This window comes from Canis lupus, chromosome 20 (assembly GCF_048164855.1).
Source record: "Canis lupus baileyi chromosome 20, mCanLup2.hap1, whole genome shotgun sequence".
Lineage (NCBI taxonomy): Eukaryota > Metazoa > Chordata > Mammalia > Carnivora > Canidae > Canis > Canis lupus.
This window is the reverse complement of record NC_132857.1, coordinates 14,098,583-14,121,576: the sequence shown is the minus strand read 5'-3', so window position 1 is coordinate 14,121,576 and position 22,994 is coordinate 14,098,583. Positions and strand designations below refer to the sequence as shown.

General features: G+C 45.6%; 1 protein-coding gene and 1 long non-coding RNA gene across 20 annotated transcripts in view; one reads left to right on the top strand and one right to left on the bottom strand.

Moving 5' to 3' along the window:
- The window catches only part of JADE1 (jade family PHD finger 1), a 63,037-nt gene that overhangs the window by 24,161 nt on the left and 15,882 nt on the right, over positions 1-22,994 (top strand). For 11 of the 19 annotated variants that reach the window (XM_072788418.1, XM_072788401.1, XM_072788400.1 and 8 more), the window contains 6 exons: positions 7,346-7,431; positions 10,794-10,951; positions 13,173-13,360; positions 16,536-16,747; positions 20,022-20,189; positions 21,650-21,766. In XM_072788418.1, the coding sequence (XP_072644519.1) occupies positions 7,346-7,431; positions 10,794-10,951; positions 13,173-13,360; positions 16,536-16,747; positions 20,022-20,189; positions 21,650-21,766 (929 nt within the window). Of the gene's footprint in view, positions 1-7,345; positions 7,432-7,774; positions 7,818-10,793; positions 10,952-13,172; positions 13,361-16,535; positions 16,748-20,021; positions 20,190-21,649; positions 21,767-22,994 lie in introns of all 19 variants that reach the window. The other 8 variants (XM_072788409.1, XM_072788412.1, XM_072788410.1 and 5 more) reach the window with 1 other exon arrangement.
- LOC140611679 (uncharacterized) lies at positions 17,172-18,753 on the bottom strand. The gene is made up of 2 exons (XR_012012802.1): positions 18,259-18,753; positions 17,172-17,464 (listed from the first exon to the last, which is right to left on the bottom strand). It is a non-coding gene; the product is annotated as an uncharacterized lncRNA (long non-coding RNA).

Below are 22,994 nucleotides of genomic sequence, written 5' to 3'. Positions count from 1 at the left end.
CCAGAGGGAAATTTTTTTAAAAAGGTTTTTTGTTTCTTCTTTTTTTCTAAACAATGAGAGAAGAGTGCTGAGATACTTGAAAGTTTTTCCTGAAGTTGTGAAGCAGGGCTTCCTTTTTTCTGCTGAATTTCCTAAATAGCAGGGCTGTGTTGACTTCCCTGTGGGAAGGCCTCGCATGTTGTTGGGAGTCTGGAACCAGGTACCTTTTGGGGTCGGGGGGGACCCTCCTTGGTGGCCTAGTTTCCACACCTGTACTGGCCCTGAAACATTTCTGTCTTCTTCAGTTATAAGCTGAGCTCTACTCCATCACCTGTGATGATGAATGAGCAGAAAAGAGTGCCGAGCTAAATTCACACCTACTAATTTTGCATTTGGTAATTCAGGTTGATGAGTGGTAAACATAAAGTTACATGAGGACTTTTTTTTTTTTTTTTTTTTTTGGTGCTCTCCAGCTTACAGATAAACAATGAAGAGAGACCAAAATTTTAGTGTATGGAACATACTTCTGCCTTGTACCTCTTCGTGTCTCACCGCATTTAATGAGTTCCCTTAAATTTTTTGATGATTTACCTTCGTTTTCTTAATTTGATTGGCTGTGCTTGGTTACCTTCATGAAAGTCTTTGGTGATTTCTCTTTTGCATGAAGGTTAACTCTGCTTCCACTTCTATTCCTATTTGACTATACTTTTATTTTATTCTTTTCTCCCATCAGTTGCTTCTTGTGACACTAATGGATTGTATAAGCATTCTTGAAATGTAGGGATTTTGGTTTAAATATTGCAGAATGTGTACTGAACCCATGTGTCCTCAAGTCACACAGATGGCTTTGTCCCTTTTCAAACCCGACTTGTGGCTTGGCTTTGACGTTGATAGGCAGAGCAAGCATCCTCTTGGGCTTGAGCAATTAGCACAAAATGATCTAGTCCCATGGCCTAATCTGTAGCCATTGGACTTGGACGTTGGCAGGAGGACTGGGTAACTGTGAAACACTTGTGTGTCCGTTGGTTGAAAGCCCAAGTATATTTATGTTGAAACATTCCTGAGCCAGTTTTTTAAATCTATATGTTAAGCTTTTGTATTTTGGAATGTGGAAGCAACTTGGACCATGGAGCTAAGTTATGCTGGGGATAGATGAGGTGTAGGGTCAGCCCTTGATAGAAACAGCAGTTACATTAGAATTTTGTCTTCTTTCTTGCAGTTAAAGCAAATAGCTAATAACTACATTAAATTTGCTTACTTTCCAGTGAGAATTTCCACAGGACTGCTTGCTTTTTGTACAGGGCTGTCCCTAGCTTTCCAGTAATGCATAAGGTGTGTTTCAGGTCTGTGCAGTTTTGTGATATGAGCTGATCTGCTGGACTTGATACTCGTTGCTCCTAAGTGCCTTACTTTGTTAAGCTGGTTTAACACTCCTAAAGACACCAGCATGTTACTTGGTGTCTAGAAGCAGTTTTGGAGTCCTAGGAGATTGGGTATTTGGTCATTGGTGAGGTTCTCTCACAGTTAACATTTTGTGGTGGTGTGAACACCAGACCATTTCAATTTCTGAACCCTACATGTGCTCCACAACCTGGCTTATCACACACATGAGTTACTACCAGTGGAGTGTGTGCAGTGTGTATTAGATTTACTCTTGAGGTTTTTCCTTATTTTAGATCTAGGGCAAGAAACATGGCTATTTTTAATTTTAAAGGAGAGTGTTTGAGATACCTGCCTACTAGGACCTGAAAGCAGGGTTCAGAATGCTCTGTGCATGAACGGGAGCCATGCTCATGATGCTGTGCTCTATGAGCCTTTTATAAATTTATTGTCACACAACAAAATTCTGTTTCGGCGGGAGTTTGAGGATATTAAAACAGGTACTGGGACGCCTGGGTGGCTCAGCGGTTAAGTGCCGCCTTCAGCCCAGGGCGTGATCCTGGAGTCCTGGGATCCAGTCCCACTTAGGGCTCCATGCATAGAGCCTGCTTCTCCCTCTGCCTGTGTCTCTGTCTGTCTCTCTGTGTGTCTCTCATGAATTATTTATTCAATCTTCAAAAAAAAATAAAACAAGATGTTTTCTCTATTCTGAATTTTCAGTGTTTAATTAGAGAATTGTTCTTAAACGGTGTATGTGTTCAGAATTTTTTTTTAAAGATTTTTATTTATTTATTCATAGACACAGAGAGAGGCAGAGACACAGGGAGAGGGAGAAGCAGGCTCCATGCAGAGAGCTCAATGTGGGACTTGATCCCGGGACTCCAGGATCACACCCCAGGCTGCAGGCGGCGCCAAACCGCTGCGCCACCAGGGCTGCCCGTGTGTTCAGAATTTTTAAATTCACTTAAACTTGTCACTAGAGTGGACTTTACATAATCCTATCTTGTGTATGGGCAGTAAAGTAGTTTTAGACATCATTGCCAAATTTTTAAAGTTCCCAACTCCTCTCCTGAAAGCAACAAGAAAATAAAGAATTTTACTTGTCATATTCTTAGTTTAGTTTGCCATTAAATGTTAACATTCTGAAAACAAACAAAATGCAGCACCAGGCAAGTGTAATCTTAGCGCGTGGGCTTTAAGTGGCTAGTGTATTGCTGTAGCATAAATCACTATCTCTGGGTCCTCATGGTATTTTAAAACTCTTCAGTTCTGGTTTTAATTTTTGTTTGTTTACACCCAACATACTTCAAAAAAAAGTTTTGGAAAAAACGACTTTTTATTTAATTAAAAGAGGAAGCAAATTATTTTGTTTGGATAATATTCTGAGAGTGTCTTGACCACTTGGGAGGTTCCCCGGAAAAGCGTGATTGTAGGGAGAATTGATTATATAATACTGCCAGGACTTCAGTCTGTTGCTGGTAGACTGTGAATATTTCTGAATATTTCTGCAGATGTCGGTGCATTCCTGTCAGGAGGCAGTGTGGCCCCAACAAGCTGTCTTTAAATGCATTACTGCTTTATTTTCCATGACCTCATTTTCCCTATAGTTCAAAACCGTATCTTTTTTTTTTTTTTTTTTAAGATTTTATTTATTTATGATAGTCACAGAGAGAGAGAGAGAGGGGCAGAGACACAGGCAGAGGGAGAAGCAGGCTCCATGCACCGGGAGCCTGACGTGGGATTCGATCCCGGGTCTCCAGGATCGCGCCCTGGGCCAAAGGCAGGTGCCAAACCGCTGCGCCACCCAGGGATCCCTTTTTTTTTTTAAACCTATATTGGAGGGGTGCCCAGGTGGCTCAGTCGATCTAGCATCAGATCATGATCTCAGGGTTGATATCTAGCCCCTCAGGACTCTGCACTCAGTGGGGAGTCTGCTTGAAGTCCCCTCACCTTTGTGCTTTGCTTATGCTCACTTTCTCTCTCTAAAATAAATAAGTACATCTTTAAAACCAAAACCAAACCTATCTTCAAATAAGTAAAATGGGTATATTCTTGGTGCCTGCACCTTCAGTTCTTGAGTTACAGTGGTGGTGACTCTTGGTGAGCATGACTGTCCTCCGCAACACTATATTTTTTTCCACTTGAATTTTTTTTTTTTTTTTTTTTTTTTTTTTGGGAAACCGGCTGTGTGCACAGTACCAACTTAGGTCTGCTGGATGTTGTAGTCATCAGTGCCTTAGCACCTGATAGCTCGTGACATAGTTCTTGGAAGCAAGTAAACCAGGGAGAGGAGATCACCAGCAACAAATATCTGCTGTTGGATGTGGAAGGATCCTCTGAGTCTCTGTCCGGATTCTCACCTAGTTCAGCAAAGTCTAGGTTTTATACAAGTTACTTGTGTGAAGTAAGATGGAGCATTATCTTTTCCTTTACTGTTAATGGGTGGTAGGAAACCATCACTTGCTTTCTGCATATATTTCAGGTGTACAGTTTGATAACATTTTGCAGTGTTTATACCCATGAAATCCTAACACTCAAGATAATCCTTCCCTCTTTTCCCTAGTCCACCTCTGATCTACTTTGTCACTATAGATTAGTTTATATCTTCCAGAGTTTTATATAAATGGGATAATGTAATATATGCTTTTTTTTGTCTGGCTTCTTTCATTCCAACATGGTGCCTATCAATAGCTCATTCTTTCTCTTCTTTATTGCTGGGTAGTACTCCACTGTATGGATATAGCACAATTTGGGTAGTAAATTGTATGGATATCATCAAATGATTACTCGTGCAGTTTGCGGATATTTGGGTGATTACTGGCTTTTGGCTTTTACGAACATCTCTTTTGTCAGTGATAAATTTTGCCTTTTTGCCCAGTCTTTCCCTTTCTGTAAAGTGAGTTTAATAGATTACTGTTTCTCTCCTTCCTTTTGCATTAAATTAGAAGGAAGAGGAATAGACTACTTTTGAGTGGACCAGCATCCAGTATTGGATAATACTGTCAGATACCAAATTTGTAGCATCTTTAGTTACCTGGTTTTATTTATTTTTAAAGTATTTTATTTATTTATTCATGAGAGACACAGAGAGAGAGGCAGAGACACAGGCAGAGGGAGAAGCAGGCTCCATGCAGGGAGCCTGATGTGGGACTCGATCCCGGGACTCCAGGATCACACCCTGGGCCGAAGGCAGGCGCCAAACCACTGAGCCATCCAGGGATCCCCTGTAGGGATTACTTAAATAAAACTTTAAAAAATTAGCAAATTTGTTGTTTGTTTTAACTCTGATAGTATTTTGACTATAGAGACTCCCCTCCCCTTACTCTTACCTTGTTTTGTTTTTTTTTTGTTTTTTTAAATATTTTATTTATTTATTCATGAGAGACACAGAGAGAGAGGCAGAGACACAGGCAGAGGAAGAAGCAGGCTCAATGCAGGGAGCCCGATGTGGGACTCAATCCTGGGACTCCAGGTTCACGCCCTGGGCCAAAGGCAGGCACTAAACTTTTGAGCCACCCAGGGATCCCGATTATCTGGTTTTATAACCCTTTTCATAGTAATTGAAGGAAAGGGGCCATGCCTTTTGCCCCATATCTTCTTTTCCCTCTATGAACCAACCCTTGGGCATCCTTCTGGAGTTGCTTGTGCTCTTGTGTCTCTTCTCTAAGTCTCACCAGAGGATGGCCAGCAGGACCAGAGGGTGAAAAGAGGTCTGTCTGAAGACATGAACTACCTGCCTTCCCTTTCCAGGTTCCTGACTTCAGCTTCTCTCTTTTCCTTTTGACCACTGATGACCAATTTTGGGACTTCTGCAAGTTGGGTTTGCACCCTTGTGTACCCAGAATATTTTTTCCATTGTGGGACTGAGACATTCTTAAGTCATTGGAGTTTAAAGAGACATACCTACTAGATTTTATTATTTATTTATTAGAGAGAGAGAGAGGCAGGCAGAGACCTAGGCAGAGGGAAAAGCCGGCTCCACACAGGAAGCCCAATGCGGACTAGATCCCGGGACCCTGGGATCACTACCTGAGCAAACGGCAGACGCCCAACCGCTGGGCCACCCAGGTGTCCCTTCAAGGAGAATTTTCTAAAATATTTATTGAATAGTATAATAGAGTCACTGTAGGAAATCTAATTTTGCTAACCTAACAGCAGTCAGTTAACCCAGTAACAGCCTTCAGAACTGGTGATCGAGGTTAGTCTTCCCTGTGAGAGAGGAGCTTGGAAATCTCCTTTAGTCTCGGTCATTGCAAATCTGATGATAGGCTTATGTGCAGAACCTATTTCCTAATGTCTTCAAGGTCTTAAGGGCGTGTTGATTCTGTGTCCCTTGTCAAGCTTCCTGTTGGAGTGGCTAATAATTTTACTGGTAGAATGGCAGTTCCCTCAGGTTTGGACTTTTATTTTGCAGAGGTTTGTTAATTTCTGGGAAGCAGTACAGTATGTATTCTGGGTAGAGGTGAGTAATTATAAAGTCCCACACCCAGTGGGGGCGGTTGTGCCGGCTATTTCAGCTCTCTGGTGCTGGTATGGTACCCACAAATTGGAGGCCACTACAGATGACCAATAAAACAAGTGACAGGAGGCAGAGGTGGAGGTGGAGAGACAAGAGGTTGGGATTTTGAGGTGTTGGGTAGTTGCACTGAATATAACTTGGCCATTGATTGGATGTAGCCTGAGTGAGGAGAGTCTAGGATGCTAGACATCCTAGATTACTGAATTCTAGTAGAAATGGTACTGGTAGTCCTCAAAGTAGAAATAGAAGAGGCTTAACAGGTTTGGGTGTAAGATGTTGAGGCCAGTTTTTATTGTTCTGAGTTGATCCATCTAAGGAACCCTGAACTTAATGTCTTTAAATGTGACAGTGGACGTAGTGCTCGGCAGGGAGGTGAGTGTGGGGATCTCCTGGGCACACTGGTAATACTTGAGAGGACAGGGATGAATGGTCCCTGGGGACAGCACTTGGAGCAAGAGGGAGAAACACTGAGGTTTACAGGATGCATGGAAGACGAAGAACCACAAAGTAGTCACCAGGAAGGAGAATTGGCACCCAGGCTGAGAGAGCATCTCAAGCAGGATGGAGTTGGTGCTGCAGAGAGGTCTTAGGCCTGAGAGGAGCTCAGACATGGTGGCAATTAAGAGACACGGGTGTCCTGGTAGGGCCTCCAGATTCTGGGGCTGGCCAGCGAAAGGCTGGATAACAGAGCATTAGTTACTTGACTTATGGAAGAAAGGCACAGAAAAGAGCCCATTGGCATTTTCTTGGGAAAGGGGTGTAGGCAATTTTAAAAGTTATTGGGCCATAGCACTTAGTCTACTGTAGTCTGAGCTGCTCTATTTTTGTTTTGTTTTTTTTTTTTTCCCCTTAGGTTTTGGGGGGTGGCATTATGATTTAACATAATGATCTAGCATTTAGAAATGTTACTGAAAACTCAGTCAAATGTTTTTCAAATCATATCTACCAATGTGACACTTCAAGGACACTTGAACCTCTTAAGAAGTGCAGACTTACAGATGAAGGCCCCACATGCATGACGCTCTTAAAAGGCCTCTCCTCCTGTGTGCCGTACCTGGGCTGCATAGCGAGGACCCAGGGATTTTGTTAGGTCTGCTCTGGAAAGTGAGTGGCTTAAGTAAGTACTGGGAGTGGAGGAGCATCACAGCTTGGGATGCCATGGGAGGTGCTGAGATGAGCCTTGCTGAATTTGGTTTAAAAACCAACCAACCAACCCTGTGGGGGCGCCTGGGTGGCTCAGTTGGTTGTCTTCCCTGGGCTCAGGTTGTGATCCTGGGACCCTGGGCTCCTTGCTCCACAGCAAGTCTGCTTCTCGCCACCTCCCCTCCCCCACCCCTGCTCCTGCTGGCGCCTGGGTGCGCTCTCTTTCTCTAATAAATAAAATCTTAAAAAAAAAGAAACCCACAACTATGTGAACAACAGTGATTCGTGTACTTTTAATTGTTCTCTCTGGATATTTGTCTTTAGGCCTCTCGACTACTTGGTCACAGAATTCCCGATCCCAGCACAGGAGAGGTTCGTGCTCCAGACATGAAGATCGAAAACCTTCAGAGGTATTTCCTGAATGATGGTGTGACTGTGCATGTCCTGCCCGTGTGCATGAGTACATAAGATTGGCACACACCTGGTTGGTTGATATCGATGTCTCTCTGCAGTCACGAGAAAGTTATCTAACTTCTTCGTGCTTAGTTTAAATTTGTAAGATGGGGATGACACAGGTGTGTTTGCCTCCTCAGATTCTTGTGAGGATTGAGTGGGTTAATACACAGACATTAATACAAACTAAGCACTTACAGAGTGCTCAGTAGTAAATGTTAGCTATTATTATTAATTATATTCTTTTTTTCCTTTTCTGTTTCATCTTCGCTGGCTCCCAACAACTTTTCCTCTGGCCAGGAGATCAGCGGGTTCGGCTGCTGCCGGTCACTGCCAGCCTCAAGTTAGTTTTGGCCATGAATTTGTGGCTTATTTGGCAACAACCCATTGTAATTCTGGGAGTTTTGTTTTGGCAATTACGTTTAAGGCTTTTTTCCCCTCCTTTTTCAATTTGTTTCTCATCTTCTATTTCCCTGCTCCCCCACATTTTGTTACCTACCTACCTACCTACCTATTATCTATTGTCTCTTTATTTAAAATTGCTTTTAGGTGCATACCTCTGCTGGCCTTTGTTGATTAGGGGCCTCTACCAGTCCTGAGCTACATTATCTTTGACAACCTTTGCCAGGCTCTCAGGATTTTATTTTATTTTATTTATTTTATTTTATTTTATTTTATTTTATTTTATTTTATTTTATTTTATTTTATTTTATTTATTTTATTATTTTATTTTTATTATTTTATTTTTTTAAAGATTTTGTTTATTTATTCATAGAGACACACAGAGAGAGAGAGAGAGAGAGAGAGAGAGAGAGAGAGAGGCAGAGACCCAGGCAGAGGGAGAAGCAGGCCCCCTACAGGAAGCCTGACCTGGGACTCGATCCCAGGTCTCCAGGATCACACCCCAGGCTGCAGGCGGCGCTAAACTGCCGTACCACCGGGGCTGCCCTCAGGATTTTAAATGATTGCAGAAAGGGCATTTTAGTTGATCACTTTTCAGGTGGGCAGGTTGCGGGAGGAGAGCCTTTGGTTCAGCCCTTTGGCTTGTGCTGCCTCTTTAACGGGATGGCTTCAGAGACCACCTCTTCCTGTAGCTGCAGAGCACAGGCCTGCATTCATTCTACCAGGTATTTTTTTCCCTGAGTGTAATGGGGATTGCTGGGTGATACTTTGTGGGGGTATGGGGGACTTCTGGGTTGGGGAATAACATTCCCCATGAGGAAGCGTAGTATATATATCCTTTAAAATCAGAAAACCATCCCAGGAGACACTTGGACATTAGCTCAAACCTTCATGGGAAGGTGGCCATATTTTTGCCTTTAGGTTTCCAGGCCTTTGTCATTTCGGAACCTGCAGGGCCTCCCTCCTTTTCTGTGCTGAGCGGCTCTGCCTGTCTTTGTTGCTTTAATTGTCCGTGCTGCCTCCCCAACCAGTGTTCTCCTGTTGACAGTGCACTTGTCTTACTTCAGGACAAGAGTACAGGGGGATTGGAGTAGGAACAGTTGGCGCCCGAGGAGGGCTGAGCAGCACCATGGCGCCAGCCTTGGCCCTCACCCAGAGGCTGATTGGTTTCTGATTTTTTTTCCCCTAAAGTTCTCTGAGTTTAGCTCCTAGTTCAGACTACTTTATATGTAGGTTAGCATTAATGTCAAATTCTCCCGGGGGCCAGGAAGTTCATCTAGGGCATCTGCTTCAGCTCTTGACCATCCTCCCCTGAGTCTTAGTAAAGGAATGGTGGGCTGCCTTTTCTCCTCTTGTTGCTTCAGTTTGATTTTCCTTCTTTGGCATACTCCTTTTTTTTTATTTTTATTTTTATTTTTACATATAAGACTTAGTTGAAATGTGTTTTTTAACTGATTTGCTTCCTGAAGGTATAGACCTGTGAATTTTTTTTTTTTTTTTTTTTGCTTTAAAGAACTTTTCTCCCTGGGGGTGAGGAGGGCATGGGTGATCCAGGTCCTGGGCAGCTGGGCTGGGCGCCTGCTTCAGTGGGCTCAGTGCTGTGAGGGAGCCTGATCGTACTTGTGCTTTTGTGGATGGTGCACAGCCAGGGTACTGCTTGTTACCAGGACTTGAGAAACCAGGAGTGGCAGACTGGGAAAAATCAGCATTGAAAAGTGGCAGGCCAGAGAAATGGCCTTTTTATTCAGACACTGCCTCAGACTTTCTTATGGTGAAGTTTATTAAAGTGATCACCAGTCTGAAAAGCCAGCAGGAAAAACAAATATGGACCTATTAGCAGGCATATAATGTGAACTGTGCTTCACAGCTTAAGAAAGAACTCCCTGTCCTAAGAAGAGAGAGTTCAGCATTGTGACTTGTGTAAACAGAGAGCGCAGCTTACAGATGCAGGTGTGCTTCGTGCCAAATACAACTTGGGGCCAGCGCTAATGCCAGGGTCAGAGCTTCCTTGTGTAGCCCTGAGACCCTGGTGGCCCGAGGACGAGGCCCCGCTGGCAGGCAGTGCCGTGCTCCTGTCCTGCCCCAGTCGGCGGGAGCAGCCATGCGAGGCCGCCTTTGGCTGGTCTCCTCTCCGCCCTGACGAGGGGCGAGGAGCTCCCTCAGGACAGGGGTACTTTGAGTTTTGTGGGTCTGTTTTTGGCAGGGAGAGACGAGGGTAAAGTAGCTTGCTTCCTTCTTTCTTTTTCTCTCCTTCCCTCCTCTCCTTTCCCCACAAACACTGCTTCCCTTACAGAGGTTAATGCTGGGGAAAGGTGTGTAAACATGTTCTTTACGAGCCCCTTTTTTGACTTGACCCCATTGGTCTGTCCTTGCTTCTTTCCCATATTTGTCCAGCCTGTACTTCTGCGTGGCACCTGCCAACCAGGACCCGACTCCCCAAATACCTTGCCATGAGCCCTGGAGCCCTGGGAGGCAAGAGCTGGGTGGTGGCAGTCTGAGTATAGAAGAGGAGGCCCTGGTAGTTCTGGGTTTTGGCTTGAAGTTGTTAAATGGTTAGTGGAGTTTCATTTCTTAAAACATTTACCAAGAGAGCACCCTCGAGGGAAATACCAGCAGCCCTCTTTTGAATTGGGAGCTCATAGAATTTCAGGGGAAGAGACTGAGGTTTCATTGCTGCTGTCAGACATGCTGCCGGCTTGTGGAGTTGAAGTGAGGGGGTAGCGTGAGCCATTGGCACCTCCACGCCTGAGAGGCCAAGGGCGTGGCAGGCTGAGGGGTTCCTGTAATAGGTCGGCCTCGGGCTCTGCTGATACAGTGACCTTGTTACACGGCAGCTCCATGGTGACCCTGCAGCTGCCAGCACTCTGAAGAAGAATGCAAATATCAAATGTCAGTGACCCTGTCTCTCCCTCTCCAGGTGTTTAGGACGGACCTGATCACTGCTATGAAGCTGCATGACTCTTATCAGCTGAACCCAGATGAGTACTATGTGTTGGCAGATCCCTGGAGACAGGAGTGGGAGAAAGGGGTCCAGGTGCCAGTGAGCCCTGGGACCATCCCTCAGCCGGTGGCCAGGTACACGTGCCAGTCCCCACCTGCCATCGCCTTTCTGCCCTGACAGCCGCTGCCTGAGAAGAGCAATTTGACTTAGCAGTGAAGTAATACAAGACCCCAAGTGGTCTGAAATGTGTAGAAAGACACTCTAGGTCCATAGGGTAGTGATTTGGAGGGCCATGGTCCTCCAAACTTAATATTCCAGCCATCTTGGGAAGGTGCTGCTCTCTTTAGAGAGTCGGGCAAATTCTAGAACACTGTGGGAGATGACTGGTGGGGGAGGGAAATTTGGATGTTTACACAACTTCTTTTTTTCCCCCATCCCCACCCCCAATTCCTGTTCACTGTGGAGAGCAAGGGTGGGAAATATCAGAAAGGGAGACAGAACATGAGAGACTCCTAACTCTGGGAAAAGAACTAGGGGGGGTGGAAGGGGAGGAGGGCGGGGGGTGGGGGTGACTGGGTGGCTGGCACTGAGGGGGGCACTTGACGGGATGAGCACTGGGTGTTATTCTGTATGTTGGCAAATTGAACACCAATAAAAAATAAATTTATTATTAAAAAAATTAAATTAATCCCCTAAAACAAGTAAAAAAAAATCCATCACTGTTCACCTAGCAAGGGTGGCTTCTCCGGTGTTGTAGGGCTGGGCTGGGCTCCACCTCTGGAGTAAGGCAAATGTGAGGTGGCCTGCCAGGTCACGGTTATGTGGAAGGCAAGCTTAAGAGGAGCAGTGTATTTGATGAGTTCTCCTATGGATGGACTTTGCCCAGTTGCTCTTGCCGGGCTTTCTTTGAATTTACTTAGGAAGCACCTTTCCCCTTAAGGGTCTTTTGGGTGCTGGTCCTTGATGATTTACCTCCGCGTGGAACTGAGGCCAGTTTGCTTATTTCTTCGTTGTGTTGCCCAGCTGACCTGGAGGGCTCTTCACAGGGAGAGCAGATTCGGGGTCTCTACGCTCATCTAGTGCCTGGCATCTCTGCTGTGCATCAGTCAGCTGCCTCCTTTGTGAACTGGACTCTTTTACCATTGCCGGTTATTGTTTGGGGGTTTCTGATAAACGTCTGCATAGATGTGTGGGCTTAAATGACCAGTCCAGATTTCTGGCTGGTGGGGTGGAATGTTTAACTGGGCTTTGCAGGATAAACACCATGTTTGCCTTAGAATCTACATCTGGGGCACAACACCAACTGTTTCAGCTTTGGCAGTCCCCATCCAGGAATTACTCGCTGAATCATTTTTTTATTTGGGAACTCGGCACAAGAGCAGTAAATGTGATACAGCTTCCGGAGTTTCTAGGTAGCTAAAACCCTGCTCTTGGTTGAGTATGGGAGAAATAACTCCCTGTGTTTTGCCTATTTCAGTGTTATGTAGATAAGATCACTCTGGTGCTTACATGGTGGTTGAAAATACTGGCACTCTTTGGACCACTTGTTGCTGCTAACATGAACTGCTGAACGTGGCGATGAGGCAGGAACTGTGGATGCGGGGGTGCTGTGATACCGGACCTTTGTCTTTAGGGAGAAGGCCCTTCATTCCAAGTTGGGAGTGATTTGATCTTGTGTGTGGTCATTTCTTCTGAGTAGGGTGTGGTGGAAGGCATCAGTGTTAACAGGTTTGGAGAGGGTGGCAGTGTAAGGAGAGGAGGGAACTTGTGTCCCTGTCCTGGGATCCTAAGTGTATGTTGGGAGAGTCCCCTCCTTGGCTAGGCCTCTCGGGGTCTTGGACTGCTTAGTAATGGACGAGGCCCACTTTTATTTCTAAGATTAGTGATGATGGGTTTGTCCCCTTGGTTGCCCAGCGTTCTGCTGGGCATTGTCCTGCCCTGGTGGCTGCTCTTGGCCTCCGTGTTCTTGAGAGCCTAGTGCTAGACCTTCAGGTGGTCAGGCTGGATGGGTACAAAGTGATGTAGTCATTAGCTTTTGAAACTTGGGAGGTTAGTGTTTTGCTGTTGTGGCTAGGCCAGAGCAACTGCTGTCCTAAATCAAGGCTGGTCATGCAGTATCCTGGGAAGCCAATTGGAAAAAGCTGGTTTTAAGGACTCCTCGGTGTTTTCACTGGTCTGTCTTTCCATTTTGGGGTCCTTCATGAATCCTACTTAGTTTTACTAGCAGTGGCATTAGGGTTTTTAAGCCTGTTCATCTGGTGATAGCCTGGGATTTAGGGCATTGGAAAGTGGAAGCACGTTTTGGGCCATGTGGCAGGAAGGGTAACCTGGCTGCTTTGTTTTCTTGTTAACTAGGGTCGTGTCTGAAGAGAAATCCCTCATGTTCATCAGGCCCAAGAAATACATTGTCTCGCCGGGCTCTGAGCCTCCAGAGTTGGGCTATGTTGACATCCGGACGCTGGCTGACAGTGTGTGTCGTTACGACCTCAACGACATGGATGCTGCGTGGCTGGAGCTGACGAATGAGGAATTTAAGGAGATGGGTGAGAGACCATGGGTTATATTTTATTAATAATGAGAGACCTTGGGTTATATTGTTTTATTAATGAGGGATGAACAGAGAAGAATTTCAGGCATATGAGTGAGTAGTAGAAGCTCCTCCTTGCCTGGTGAAGCCAGCTCCATCAGAGCTTCAGTCTCAGAGTCCTGTGGTCTTTTTCAGAGGTCAGCTTGTCTGGCTCTGGCACCCGTGTTCAGAGGGACTCTGTGAGTGGCTTGTAGAGGGAGCAGTGGGATTGAAGAAAGACCTTTCCAAAGGCATGGGAGCAGGATACCCCGTCTCTGCCCCCACCTGCCCCTTTTGCATGCTCCCCTCAAGGGAACTAAAGCCCAGAGATATGAAGTGACTTCTCCAAGATGACAGGAGGGTCGTCTGGTCCGCACGGTTTTGTGCTCTGGTGGTGTTTTCCTGCAGTGCTGTTCAGATCCTTTCTCACTTGTGGCCTGTAACTCACAGGAAACTGCACTCCAGCCAAGTTCACCGTTTTCTTATAAACCTCTTATTTTCACCTCTGTGATTCCCTGAAGTCCTGCTCTAAACCTGGAGTGCTTTTCCCTTTTTTTACCTGTTCACCTCTGTCTTGGCTTTCTCCCCGTGCACCCCCCGCCCCCCCCATTCCACCCATCATATGGTCTATTTTCTGTGTGTTACGGCTTTTGGCTTCTCGGTATATCTATAGCTTGGAGCTTCTGTACCTCATTTTGCTTGTGCCTCCTGGTGTCAAGACCAGGATGGCACACAGGTTTCATCTCAGGATTGCTGAGTGCTGCCTGAGGTGTCCTGATGAGCAGGACCACTGAGGTCAAGTCTGGGCTTGGAGTGACAGATTGTGCGGATTACTGAGAATTTGTGCTGTGGGTCCTGGGTGGAGAGAGGCAGCAGAGGTGTTTGTTAGCAGTTTGGCACATAGTAAATATTTAAAGGATGGTAGATTTTGGGGCCCTGAGGGACAAAGACTGCTTTGATTTTTGGATCAGTCCCTGAGCCTAGTTAGTGCAGGGCCCGCCTGCCATATACTGGATGCTTGTTGTGCTGTCCTGCTGCTCATTGGCCTGTTGGAAGGGAGCAGTAGTGCCCACTGAGCCAGGGGAGTTGTTTCTTTCTCCCTATTTGATCATTCAGCTTATTTGGACAAAGTACATTGCCTTCCTCCTGGTCCCTGCTTTTAGGTAGTAATGGCCAGGATATTAGCAAGCCAGGAAGTGGTTTTACACAATCTGCATAAGTTTTCAGAGCTCTCTTGGAACTGAACACCCGTTCAGTTCGAGCTTCAAAGATTAAAGTTCTGCTTTGTAGCAGCTCTGTAAAGGTCAGTATAAAATGCACTTGACTGGCGAGGTGTCCTGTCTGAAGGCATGGGGCGCAGCCACAGACACTGAGCGCCTGGTGGATGGTGTAAGTAATGAGTTCCGGGCTAGCTCACCAGATTGAAAGGTAGTGTGGGATACTTTGGCAAGATGACCATGCGGTTGTGTAACATAAATTGAACATATGCTTTTAGATGTTTGTTTTAGTTTTTTTTTTTTTTTTAAGATTTTATTTATTTATTTATTTATGAGAGGCAGAGACACAGGCCGAAAGAGAAGCAGGCTTCGTGCGGGGAGCCCAATGTGGTATTCGATCCTGGGACTCCGGGATTACACCCTGGGCCAAAGGCAGATGCTCAGCTGCTGAGCCACCCAGGCGTCCCAGTTTTTACTGGTCTTTGTAATGGTAGAAGTTAATTATAGGGCGTAGGATTGTATTTTCATAGCAAGTGTTGGTTTCAAAACTGGTAGGAGGAATTGAGATATAAGTCCCTGCCTGGCCATGCAGCGGAGTATCTTATCAGTAAATAGCATGTGCTCTAGGTAGGTGGCTTTTTTGAATATGTGCTTAGAGCTTATCACAGTCAGCTCTGATGTGTTCTCCAGATTTTTAGAAACATGAAGTGTTAATTTGATGGTTTTATATTTATCAGAGTACATAAAAGTTATTGGCTCTAATGACCTTTGTATTGTTCCTTGCCACTTACATGTTCTGTTAGAATATTTTTATAACCTGTTTTTTCTCTCTGCATGAGCATTTTCATTGTAGGAAGTTTGGAATATATCCCACAAATGGAAGAAAATAAAAGTCTTATCTCCCCATTACTGTAACCACGATAACCACTTGAAATTTATTTTTGATCATTCTTGCATAAGAGTGCATTTTATTTGATTCACAATGAGCTGTTTCCTTTGCTTTAGACATTCCTTGTGTTTCTGTCTTTCATGTGTCTGATTAACTATGCATCTCAACTTTGTAAATTCAGAGGGTGAGGAGGGATAAACCAGTTAAAAACATTTGTGTACTCACAGTGAAATCTGTTCTCAGAGCAACATTTTTAAGCAGCAAGAAAGGAATGTTTTTTAGAAGACACCCAAACCATAATATATGGTCATGGTGTTTTGTTTTGTTTTGTTTTTAAAGATTTTATTTATTTGAGAGAGGGAGAGGGAGAAGCAGACTCCCTGCTGAGCCGCGGGCCCCACTTGGGGCTTTATCCCAGGGTCCTGACGCTTAACCAGCTGAGCCGTCCGGGTGTCCTATATTGAAGTCACTTACATATTGTTGTGTATAATGTGATGAAATGACCATTTAACTAACAGTACATATATTTAATATCCTTAAACCCTTCTGGGATTTATCTTTTGCTTTTCGACTTCTGATACTCCCATCTAAAGTGCCTGATCATAAGAAACAAAAGTGTTGCATGGAAGACTTTTTCTGCCTTTTAATTTGAAGAGCCTTCCTTGGAACAGTCTGCAAGGCATTCAGTAGAAAATGTTTGGGACACACGGGATAGGTTTATGTATAAGATTATTTATAAATTGAAAATGCAGATAGACTAATACTGTCTTACTGTAATATTTACTTATTTTTTTAATAAGTAGTTGGTTCTTTTTTTTTTTTTTTTTTTTAAGGTTTTATTTATTCATGAGAGATCCACACAGAGAGAGAGAGGCAGAGAGAGAAGCAGGCTCCATGCAGGGAGCCCGACATGGGACTCGATCCTGGGTCTCCAGGATCGCTGGGCTGGGCTGTAGGCTGCGTTAAACTGCTGAGCCACCAGGGCTGCCCTGTAATATTTATTAATAGGGTCTTATTAAAATGTTCTTGTGGCACTTTTCCTTCAGGAATGCCTGAATTAGATGAGTACACCATGGAAAGGGTCCTGGAGGAATTTGAGCAGCGGTGCTATGACAATATGAATCATGCTATAGAGACTGAGGAAGGCCTGGGGATCGAATATGATGAAGATGTTGTCTGTGATGTGTGCCAGTCACCTGATGGTGAGGACGGCAATGAGATGGTGTTCTGTGACAAATGCAACATCTGTGTGCACCAGGTATGTGGGCTCCAGGATGAAGCCACTCGGGGTGTAAGTGCACCTGCTGCCAAGTAGGCCAGAGGTCTTCCTACAGATGGGGTCTGTTTTCCTGCTGTCCTAAGTGAGTTAAGGAAGTGGGTCCTATGAACGAAATCTTTTGTTCCTAATAGGTTCTTAGAGTATTTGAAGTATTTCCTACTACTTGTTACAACTGGAAGTATAGGCTGCTCTGTGGAAATCTTCCCTCACATAATGTTTTTAATTCTATCCATAGAAGTAAGGTTTACTTAAAAGGAATCTGTGAGCCGCCCTGCCCTGGCTTTCACACCTGAGTTTAGATGTTAACACTGTGGTGGGAGGGGTGAGGCGGGTGGAGGGCAGTTTCTACAAGGTGGTTAGTTTGCTGTATTAGTGTGTGCCATAACCCACAAACTGGGTGGACTAAAACAACAGGCGTTTATTATTTTGCAGTTCTGACCACTAGAAATCTGGAATCACGGGGTGTTGGCAGGGCCCGTCCCCTCAGAAACCTGTAGAGGAATCCTTCCTTGACTCTGGCTTCTGGTGATTTGTTCACAATTGTCGTGCTCTTTGGTTTGCAGCTGCACAATTCTAGTCTCTGCCTTTGTTGTCACGTGTGTCCTGCTGTGTCTGTGTCTTCAAGCATGGCCATCTTTCAAGGACACCCGACTCTAGTAGGACACCATCCTTAACTGATTCCATCTGTTTAGGACCCTGTTTCCAGATAAAGTCACATTCTGAGGGACTGTGGTTAGGGCTGCCTATCTCTAGGGAACATAGTTCAACCCAGAACATTTTTAATGTGTTCCTATATAAACCGTGATGTTAAAGAAGAGTGAGGAGGCTCCTTTTCTTAAATGTTATTTCATGTCCTGTCTGATGCCCACTGGCACTTGGTGGTTGCTTGCCAATCCACAGAAAGGTAAATCCTTCAGGTTCAGTAAGGATGGGCCCTGGGTGATCTTTAAAAGCTCGTGACAGTCTGTCTCTCTTCTCTATTTATTCCTTAATGCAGTAATGAAGTAATTTGGATTTCTGTGGGGACACGTGTTCCTATGTCCTTCTTAGGGTTTTATTTTTTATTTATTTATTATTTATTTTTTAAAAGACTTTATTTATTTATTCATGAGAGACACACACAAAGAGAGGCAGAGACACAGGCAGAGGGAGAAGCAGGCTCCATGCAGGGAGCCCGACATGGGACTCAATCCGGGGTCTCCAGGATCACACCCTGGGCCGAAGGCGGCGCCAAACCGCTGAGCCACTGGAGCTGCCCTATTTTTTATTTTTTTAAAAGATTTTATCTATGCATGAGAGAGGCAGAGATGTAGGCAGAGAGCGAAGCAGGCTCCACATAGGGAGCCTGATGTGGGAGTTGGTCCTGGGACCCCAGGATTACGCCTGAGCAGAAGGCAGGCGCCCAATGCTGAGCCACCTAGGCATCCTACTATTAGGGTTTTAAAAGGCTGTCATTCATCTGTTGATGTGGAGATTTAAAACAAACTTACAGACTTAATTTGTCTTCCTGCTGGGCTTCTCCTCTACCTGAGGACATCAGGAGGAGCTTACACAAGGCTGCAGTCTCTTGCTGTAGTCGTGTTGAAGGCTACCTATTGGCTCTAGATTTTCAGATTATCTGGGAAGTTTGCTTGGATAATGGAATTTCTGAAGTGATTGTGTGTCAAGATCACCGTGACCACCAGTGTCACCCGGTTTGTTGCTAAAAATTCCCTTCCTAGATGAAGCTTCAAGTCTTTTTTGTGCTATTTTCCTTATTTATTTTTCTCTCCCTGAGAATTTTGTTTGAAAACACCGGTTCTACTTGAAAACCAGTTGAACACCTGTCTTATAAATGGGCTCCCTGATGCGAAGGTGGGCTGGCTGCTCAGCGTCCCAGTGCGGTTTGGTCACAATAGTTGGAGCAGGGACTTGGGACCCTGGGCACCCACCCCACACTGTGCCCAGTTTTCAGCAGTGCTGCGTTGTTCTCGTGCCTTCATGTTTATTACTTCATCTTCTTTTTGAGATGCTCTTGAGGCTTCCCTTGAATGCCTACTGTATTTAATCTTTTCATTTAACGTAGACTTGATTGTCCAGTTAAAAAAAAGGTTTTCTTCAAATGTGACTTTTTCTAGAATGCCTGCTACAGATGTTTTTAGAACTTGAAACCTTACTAGTGCTTCTTAGCTCTGTTAAAAGTTGTTTTTCCAGTAAGTCTGTGTTGAGAGTGGCTTCCTTGGGCCCCGACCCAGGGCTCCTCTGCTCCAGTCTTGGTGTTACTTGACTTCACCCCTCTCTCTCGCTGTGGTTTCCTTTCTGCGTCCTGGATATTCAGATTGCAGAGGGGCTGGGTTTTTCCTGTCTGGAGGATTGGAGCTATGTTACTGTGTCTCTAGACTTCCTGACTTCTGGGTCATTTAAGGATAAAGTTCTGAATGATTTGGTGGTGGTGGTGTTGTTTTTTTTAAGGCTTCTGAATGTGCTCCTGGAACCATCCTGGTTTTGTGTTCACTATTTAACATTTGCCTTCTCTATTTTTGAGCCATCATCTTAATGACTTTAGCGGTGAGATCCTTGATTCCAGCCATTGACGCTGTCTTGGGTAATTTTGCCATCTCCTGCAAAGCAGGCTTTGTTGTAAATATTGGCTGAAGAGCCCAGATTCTCTGTCCACAAGGTCTCCTCTTTCTGTGCCTGTTGCACTCACTTGGGAGAGTGATGGGGTCTAGTGAGGGGATTTCGCGTAGTTGGGGGGAACGTGGGTGCCCCTTCTTCCTTCTGAGCAAGGCCATCTCGTCAGAGACTCAGCTGCTTTGTGTGTTTTTCCCTCACATTGTATCCTACTCACATCGGTCAATCAGAGAAGGAATAGCTTCCCCCACTTAGCCTTCCTTGTGGAGTGTTTTGAGAATTTACTGCCCAATATTTAGGAACCTGGTGTAGATAGGTGTCTGTAGGAATACTGCACAGCAAATATTTTGTGAACCTATTTGTCCTCTAGGAGTGTTCAGGCCCACCCTCTGGTAAATGTGGTAAATAGATATGTGTTTATCCCCGAAGATGCCACATGCCTTCCTGGCTGCTACTGTGAGGCTGCCTGGCATTTTTCCTGAAGGGAGAGGGTCTCCAGCTAGGTGGACATGGGGGTACCTCTATTCTATATTGATAAAATCTTTCTAGGTATTTTTAAAGTTAGTAGATAATGTAGGGAAAGAAATGAATCTTTTCTTCTTTCTGTGTTTTCCTTGGGGGCTGTGCTGTGGCTTCACAGGCCTGTTACGGAATCCTCAAGGTCCCGGAGGGCAGTTGGCTGTGCAGGACATGTGCCCTGGGGGTTCAGCCAAAGTGTTTGCTGTGTCCCAAGAAAGGCGGAGCGATGAAGCCTACCCGCAGTGGCACCAAGTGGGTCCATGTCAGCTGTGCTCTGTGGATCCCTGAGGTAGGTGTGGTTTTTAATAGTAGCTTAGCTCAGGAGGTACTCCTGGCTTTGAGCTGGGGGTGAGGATGGGGAGCTGTTTGTAAATATGGGGTACTATAGCTGATGAATAAAAAGACACATTTTTTAAAAAAGATTTTATTTATTTATTCATGGAGAGACATAGAGAGGCAGAGACACAGAGGGAGAAGCAGGTTTCCTGCAGGTAGTCTGATGTGGGACTCAATCTCGATCCCAGGACCCCGGATCATGATCTGAGCCAAAGGCAGACGCTCAACCACTGAGCCACCCAGGTGCCCCAAAAGACACCTTTTAATGGCGGTCTTTTTCTTTCCTCTCCAACCCCCTAAATTGAATACTGAGTGAACTATCATCTTGTCATGGTATATATAGGTTTGTGGGAATGTTTCCTGGAAGCAGCGGTGAGCTGGACTCTCGGTTGTGTTCATTTGAGAAATGTATCCCCGCTCACCCTCGCACCGAGACACGCTCCCAGGAGTGGGGCTGGGTGCTACTCTGGCTTCCCCAGGGATTGCCGCTAAATCCCGGGGCCTGTGAGCTGTCCAGGTAGCACGAGGATGGTTAAAGAATCACTGCTTTAGGTCACATTTGTGTGTGTGTGTGTGTTTTTTTTTTTTTTTTTTTTAAATTAAAATTCTTACTTAGCCTCAACCTTTTTAATTTCAGGTCTGGTCTAATTTATTTCAAGTCCCAGACCTTGACTAATTTAATTTGCATGGCTCAGTATGAGAATATCACTTGTGATTGAAATTTCAGCATTTTTTGGTGTGTGATTTTGGTGCATTTTTCCTCTTGAAGAAAATTATCTGGAACTGATTTGGATTGGAGTTTCATGACTTGGGTTTTGGTAGCACCGGATCTTCTGGTTCAGGGATCCAGGCTGACTGCAGACCGGCTACCTTATTTATCTTGGTAGTTTTCCACTTTGAATGTAGTAATCTTTTCTGACTGAAGAGAATGGTTTTCTTCACTGAGGGCGATACTAAAATTAGCATATATTACTCCATTGTTCACAAACTATTTTAAATATATTTAAGAAGGGTTTTCAGTCTTGATCACCTCCTTGTGGGCAGGGGTGTATTAGATTGCATTGTCCTCATGCAGACCCATCTTGCTGTCAGACACTCAGGTGAGAAGTGACTGTTACTGGTTATCTGCATGTTTACAAACAGGATGTGTATGTCAGATGACCACCCCGGCTTGGTGCGTGGAGGCCAGAGCCTAGGGACTGGGCTCTGGGTTCTCCGCGGTTGCTGGTCCAGAGCTGGCCCCTGCACTGTCTCCGTGCTTGGAAGTAGGGGTTTTGCTCTCCTAGGAGAGGCTACTGTCTGGTAGGAGGTCTGTAGGCGAATAGAAGATCTTTGGGTTTCTACTGCCCCTGCTCAGCTCTTGTTTGCTTGATGGCCTCTGCCACCCTGTCTTGCTATTCCTTGGGTCTCTAGGTGAGCATTGGCAGCCCTGAGAAGATGGAACCCATCACGAAGGTGTCTCACATCCCCAGCAGTCGGTGGGCGCTGGTGTGTAGCCTCTGCAACGAGAAGTTTGGGGCCTCCATACAGGTAATGCATTTAGTCATAATGGCATCATTTTCCTTCTTTGTGCTTGGGGGCTGGACGAAGGAGGGCTCTGGGAACCGTCCACGCATTTGGGGATGGGTCTAGAAGCCAGAGAGCAGAACAGGGTTCTCACCACTCTTGTGAGGCTGCCGAGGAACGGCTCCAGCCCAGTGCAGACACCTTTCCCTGGCGGGTCGTGTCCACTGTAACCAGAACCCCAGCTGTAACAATCACAGAGCAACTCAGAAGTGCACCTGAGCTGTAAGGCAGTTCCGCTTTGTCTCTGGTTTCTCCCCTAAGCCCAGCGTTGCAGTTCTTCACAGGCAGACGCCTTCAGGGAAGAACCAGTCTTGACCCTGGAGCGTTGGTCACCCTCCCACTGGTACTTGGAGGGCTGGTGGCGGGCCTCCTGACGCGCCTCCTGACGCTGGTTTAGGTGCGCTCACAGGGCGTGAGAGGCCTTCCCTGCTCTCTGTTCCAGATCGACTCGGTGTGCCTCTGTTTTTGTGGTTGGTAGAAGAGATTCCTTGGAGCCCCAGCTGGGTAAAGGGCCCCCCCGCAAGGTGCTGCAGCGAGTGCCGTTTGCAGAAGCGGTTATCCGAACCCAGGTTGGATATCTGATTCGTCCTGGCTTCCATCACGTGTGGGGACCGGAGTGGGGTGGGGGAAACGGTTTTGTTAAAACGGCCTGCGTTTTCCGTGTCCACACAACACACCGACAGGTGTCAAGAATCCTTAGGTAGACAGAATTATGGTGGGAATGTAAATGACCTGCTGGTTTTTCAGGTTTTATAAAAGGTTAATTTCCAGGCTTCCCGTTATCAGCATGTAGAGTCATGACTTAAGACACTGAGATGCTGTTTCCTTCACCAGGGATTTCAGATGCTGTTTGTGGCGGACACTGGCCCTAGAGATGGAGTCCAGCTCTTTGGGTGGGGGGCGGGGCGCTCCCAGCTCAGGGCCACAGGCTGGTCCTCCGTCTCCATAACACATCCTAAGAGCAGAGGCCCGGTTTGCCTCCGTCTCCTCTCTCGACACAGAAAACACAACGGATCAGCACAGATACAAACTGCCAGGCTTAGGTTTTAAGGAAATGACCTCACTGGGCAAAGTCATTTTGGCTGATAAATTCTTCTTTCAGTAGAGTTAGCCCCTGGCTGGAGGTTTTAAAAAGTTTTCATTTTGTAAGCCTGGTATTTCTACTTTTCTTCATTATCACCTCCACTGGAGT